We start from the raw sequence: 5,742 nt of genomic DNA on the forward strand, positions 1-5,742 counted from the left end.
CACATGCCTTTAGTCCCAGTACTAAGAAGCCAAGAGGCAGTCAGATCTCTGAGTTCAAAGCCAGCCTGGTCTCCAGAGCAAGTTCCAGGACAGCCAGGGCTACACAAAGAAACCTTGTCTCCAAAAAAAAAAAAAAAAGTTAAATGTACTCGCAATGGCCCAAGAGTTGAAGTCTTGGTCCTCATGAGAAGGTGTTGGGAAGGAGTGAAACACTGTATAGGTTTTAGCTTGGTGGAAGGTCTTTATGTTGTCCTCAGTTACAAAGTGAGTCCAAGGACATCCTGGGCTTCAGGAGACCCTATCTCAACAAAACAAAACAAAAACCACTGACTATTAAGAGTCGTTGGGGACAGGTGTCATTTTCTTCAGTGTGATAGCATTGGTAAGTTATTCTTGCTCCAGAAAGCAACCTCCCACCATTGCTCAGGCAAGAAAGACTTACCTGGAGGGATGACTCCATAATTCAGTAGTAGCTTGTGAATGCTGAGCCATATCTCCAGCCCCCATTAATTTTTTTAAATTGAACTGAAAGTTGCTGAGTTTTTCTGGCGCTTAAACTCCAATTTTGTAGGAGTGAGGATATGGCTCAATGGTAAAGAGCTTGCCTGACATTCATGAGGCCTTTCGTTCTTATCCCGGGGACTACAAACAAAATTCTAATTTTATAATAGACATTTTATTACTACATGAGTGCTGCTGCATCTGCTGCTATAGAGGCCCTGAGCTGGATTCCCAGAACCCACCATAGAGCACAGCTCACACCTGTCTGTAACTCCAGCTCCAAGGCTCCCATGCTCTGGCCTCCGCTAGCACTGGCACATGCGCACGCACACGCGCGCGCGCGCACACACACACACACACACACACACACACACACACCCCTTTTTAAAAAGAAACTCTTATTAAACTCAGTGAGCCACACACGCAAGAAGAAGTGAAAGAAGGGGTAGACTGGCTAAGAAGGGCTCCAGGGGAGAAGGAAGAGGAGGAGAAAGAGAAGTGAGGGTGAAAAATGACTGAAATGTATTATTTATTTTGGTATTTTGAAACAGTCTATTATGTAGCCCTGGCTGCCCTGGAACTTGCTGTGCTGTAGACCATGCTGGCCTTGAACTCACAGAGATCTGCCTACCTCTGGTTCCTGAGTGCTGGGATTAAAGGCGTGTGCTTCCACACAAGGCCTGAAATTTACTATATAAACACATTCATCTGTCAAGCAATAAGAATTTTTAAACCATGACATAAAAATAAAATTTTAAAAGACACTGAACTATTATTCCTCCAAGCATCATGGGTTTAAAAGTAGTGGTGTTTGTCCTCGTGTCTTGGTTTAAGGGTGCCTCTCTTGACAAGCCTTCCAGGTCCTCCACAGCAAACTGACTGCTCTTCCAGAGGTCCTGAGTTCAATTCCCAGCAACCACATGGTGGCTCACAAGCATCTGTAATGAGATCTGGTGCCCTCTTCTGGCCTGCAGTTATATATGCTGTATACATAATAAATAAATAAATCTTAAAAAAAAAAAAAAACATGAACTTATGGTTTCTTATAAAAGATGGTGAAGGAGCCAGGCAGTGGTGGCGCACGCCTTTAAGACTTGTGAGAGCTGACGGATGTTCATCCATGGATCAGCAATTAGGCTGGACATTCCCAGAATCTAAAAGCAGGAGCTCAGAGTTCTGGGGTTCTGGAAAATCAGCACCAAGGGACTCAGGGAGGGAAAACACGTAGCAAGAAACTTCAGGAAGTGTTGCAGCCACAAGTAGGAGCTAAATGATTTCATACCATAAAATATGTAGATTGAATTGAGGAAGTAAAAGGGGATAAAGCCAGCCACCAAGAGCAGGATGCTGTGAGTGGCCCTCATCTCTGGAGAGGTCCTGGAGGTGAGGCTGAGGCTGCAACTTCGAATATGTTGGACCCTGTGGTGGTGTCTGTGTAGGAGACACACCATGTGCATGCTGGCTACCACCATAAGTGTCATCAACAGGGCACCCAGAATGGATAACGGGATTGCATACAATCCAGTCACGGCAACCACATACTGGCAAGCGATGCCATTCCCCATTGAGGAATCACTACTATTATCCCAGAAGACTTTTATCTCAATGGGAGAGATGGTGCTGGTAGTCAGATTGAAAGTCCAGCAGAAGAGGCAGGAGCAGCCAACATGCCTAGAGACCCAGCGTCTGAGCCTTGTCCACACCCCATGCCTAGGGCTGATTGTGACTGCCTGAAAGCCGCTCAGCAAGCTGGTGGTGCAGAGCGAAAGTTCTCGAGACGCCCTATGGAAGTAAAAGAAGACTTGACACCCAGAACCTTCCAGGGCATGCACAAGTCCCATATCTTCCATAATTTGCTGTGTTCCCTTGGAGAGAAGAACAAAGGAATTGGCCATGGCCACATTAGACAGAATGAGGTCTGTAGGCTTTGGTTTGTGCTCTGTGAAAAGGATGGAGCTATGCATGAAGAGCAGGTAAGTGTTTGCCAGAAGGCCTGTGCCCACCTGCAGCAGGAACACAACCTTAAGGACCATATCATCAACCGTCATTTGTGCCATGTTTATGGAGATCCAGGTTGTGTCCTGGAAGAGAAAAACATTGATATTACTGTGCTTGATTACAACTGCCAGTGAATCCAGGGGCTTTATTAATTTATTTTTATGAATGTAGGCAGATGTGGAAGGTGTCACATGTGTGTGTACACATGTATGTATGGATGCCCCACATGTATGTATGGGGAGGTCAGAAGTCAACATTAGGTATCTTCTTCTATTGTATTCTACCTTATTTTTTTTAAGACAGTGTTTCTCATGCTGGCTGGTGGTAGCACACACTTTTAATCTGAGCACTGGGGAGGCAGAGACAGGTGGATCTCTGTGAGTTCGAGGACAGCTTGATCTACAGAGTGAGTTCCAGGATAGCCAGAGCCCCCCCCCCAAAAAAAAAAAAAGGCAGGGTGGCTCACTGAACCTGGAGCTCACTGACTGACAAAACTAGCTGGCCAGTAACCTCCAAGCACCTTCCTGTCTTCACCTCCCCAGCGCTAAGGTTACAGGTACTGCTGTCACATCTGGCTTTTGACGTGGGTGTGGAGGACACTCGCTTGGGTCCTCATGCTTACAATGTGAGTTCCTAACCGATTCAGACATCCTCCCTGCTCCCAAGTCTTCCTTTCTTAAAAGATTAAACTGACGGGCTGGAGATGTATCTCAGTAGGCAGAGTGCGTGCCTGACTTATGCAGACATCCTGGATTCTATGTCAGCACCACCAAGCTGGGCGTGGTGGCACTCACCAGCAATCCCAGCACTCAGGAGATGGACACAGAAGGATCCACGGTCAAAGTCATCCTTCAGGACATGGCAAATTCCAGGCCAGCCTGCACTGCATGACATCTTGTCTCAATTAATAAATTAAAATCAAGTCAAACAAACTAAAGTCTTTTTTAAAAAAGTTAAACTGAGTGGTTGGAGAGATGGTTTGGTGGTTAAGAGACCAACTGGCTGTTCTTCTAGAGAATCCAGATTCAAGCCCCAGCGCCCACATGGAGGCTCACAGCTGTCTCTAACTCCCCGCTCCAGGAGATTTTATGCCTATGGCCTCCAGGTACTATTTTTTAGCTTTTTAAAGGTTCATTTATTTTTATTTCCTGTGCACCACATGCCTGTAGTGCCCAAGGAGTCCAGAAGAAGACACTGGTTCCCCTGGGACTGGAGGTTATGGATCATATGTGAGGCTTTGTTTCATCTGAATGTCACAAAATAATGAAAAACACATGGGAATTGTGAGTCAAGATGTGGGAACTGAGAACCGAACCTGGATCCTCTGGAAGAGCAGCCAGTGCTTTTAAATGCTGAGCCATCTCTCCAGCCTTCATTAATTTTTAATTGAACTGAAAGCTGCTAAGAAGTTTCTGGCGCTTAAACTCCAGTTTTGTAGGACTGAGGATACGGCTCAAAGAGCTTGCCTGACATTCATGAGGCCTTTCGTTCTTATCCCCAGGACCACAAACAAAATTCTGATTTTATATTAGACATTTTTATTGCCATCATAATTAGTACATGAGCATTGAAATGCCTTAGCCTTGCTTTCAACCTGGTGGAACAGAAGCTGCAACAGCCTGGGCCTAGGAGTACCCAGCCTGTCATCCAAACACACAGAAAACAACAAAAGAGGATTGTCCTGGGTCTAAGGGCAGCTTGGACTAAACAATGAGTTCTAAATTAGTCTAGGGTATATAAAGAGTTGCTTTCTTTTTTAAAAATGTTTTTAATTAAAATTTTAGTCAGACAGTAACTTCGGGTTGCTATTATTATATTGTCTGTTATAAAAAATAACAATATGTTATTATAATAACAGACAAAAACACAATTCCCATGTGTTTTTCATTATTTTGTGACATTCAGATGAAACAAAGCCTCACGCATGATTGGCACTGTACCCCAGAGCTAACCCCACATCCCCCCACAGTCTTACCTCCAAATGCATATGATGGCCATGCAGAGACACCATCCACGTTCTCTTCATAGACTTTCATGAGCAGATAATGAAGACTTTGATGGGAACAAGGAAGTCCCCAGTGTTACACGATCCTCCCGAAACTACAGGCCTTCCCGCTGGACTATACATGCCACAGCAGGTCGGGGTGTGTGACCCGTTTCTCAGATCTTGTTCCATTCTCAGGATGGAGGAAGCATCTGCTACACATACTGAGGACGCAGAACAGGGGCGTCCTTGTGAAAGGAAGTGCTGAGCGCCTCCCTTCCAACTCCCACATGCCACTCAAGCTCCTTCAGCTCCACGGGGCAGCAATGGGACCTGAACACATGCAAGTAGAAACAGAGTTCTGAAAAATGTGTAAACACCCAAAGTAAACATCAAGGAAGACACTCACCACAGACTCTGCTTTCTGACACGGTGTTGGTTCAAGAACTCAACAGAGGGGCTGGAGAGATGGCTCAGACCTCAACAGCACTGGCTGTTCTTTCAGGAGTCCTGAGTTCAGTTCTGGGCAACTATCTATAATGAGATCTGGTGCCCTCTTCTGGCAGGCAGGATACATAATTTAAGAAAAAAAAAAAAAAGTCAACAGCTAGCCAGGTACAATACCTACTCCCAAGCCTAACAACCTAAGTCTGATCCCCAGAACCCACATGCTGGAAGGAAAGAACCAACTACCACAAGTTGTCCTTTGACCTCCACGTGCACACCCACACACAAACATACGCACTAAATAAGTGAAAACTATTTTTCTTTTCAGTCTTTTGAGGCAGGGTCTTACTAAGTAACCTTGCCTGCTCTGGAACTTATTATGTGGATCCAGCTGGCCTCGAACTCACAGAGATCCAGATGCCTGCCTCTGCCTCCCAAGGGCTGGGATTAAAGTCATGTGCTACCACATTTGGTCAGTAAACTGTATTTTTTTAAAAGCATAATCAACAGAAGCTGGATGTGATGTCACATGCTTGTAATCCCAGCACTCTGTAGAGTGAGGTTGGAGGATCATGAGCTAAAAGGCCAGCCTGGTCTACATAGCGAGTTCTAAGCCAGTCAGGGCTACATAGTGAAACTCTGTCTCAAAACAAACAAAAAGACATAGAACCATACATTTATTATCTAGGTATACATTTAATTTTTGCTATTTTTTAAAATAAAATTTAAAACCTCAAACATCAAAGAAAAGACACAGAACAGAGCACTTGGGAAGAGAAGAAGAACTCATGATATTGAAGTTGGGAGACGGT

The 5,742-nt window shown here is 44.9% G+C and overlaps 1 protein-coding gene across 1 annotated transcript; it reads right to left on the reverse strand.

Moving 5' to 3' along the window:
• Window positions 1–1,555: 1,555 nt before the first annotated feature.
• On the reverse strand, window positions 1,556–2,589 carry LOC114703934 (vomeronasal type-1 receptor 1-like). The gene has a single exon (XM_028884981.2). The coding sequence runs from the start codon at window positions 2,556–2,558 to the stop codon at window positions 1,656–1,658; it is 903 nt and encodes a 300-aa protein (XP_028740814.1). The 5' UTR covers window positions 2,559–2,589; the 3' UTR covers window positions 1,556–1,655.
• Window positions 2,590–5,742: the final 3,153 nt, after the last annotated feature.

This window comes from Peromyscus leucopus, chromosome 1 (assembly GCF_004664715.2).
Source record: "Peromyscus leucopus breed LL Stock chromosome 1, UCI_PerLeu_2.1, whole genome shotgun sequence".
Classification (NCBI taxonomy): domain Eukaryota; kingdom Metazoa; phylum Chordata; class Mammalia; order Rodentia; family Cricetidae; genus Peromyscus; species Peromyscus leucopus.

Excerpts from the sequence above, each read along its gene's own strand:
- LOC114703934 (XM_028884981.2), bottom strand. The coding sequence starts at position 2,558 with ATGGCACAAATGACGGTTGATGATATGGTCCTTAAGGTTGTGTTCCTG.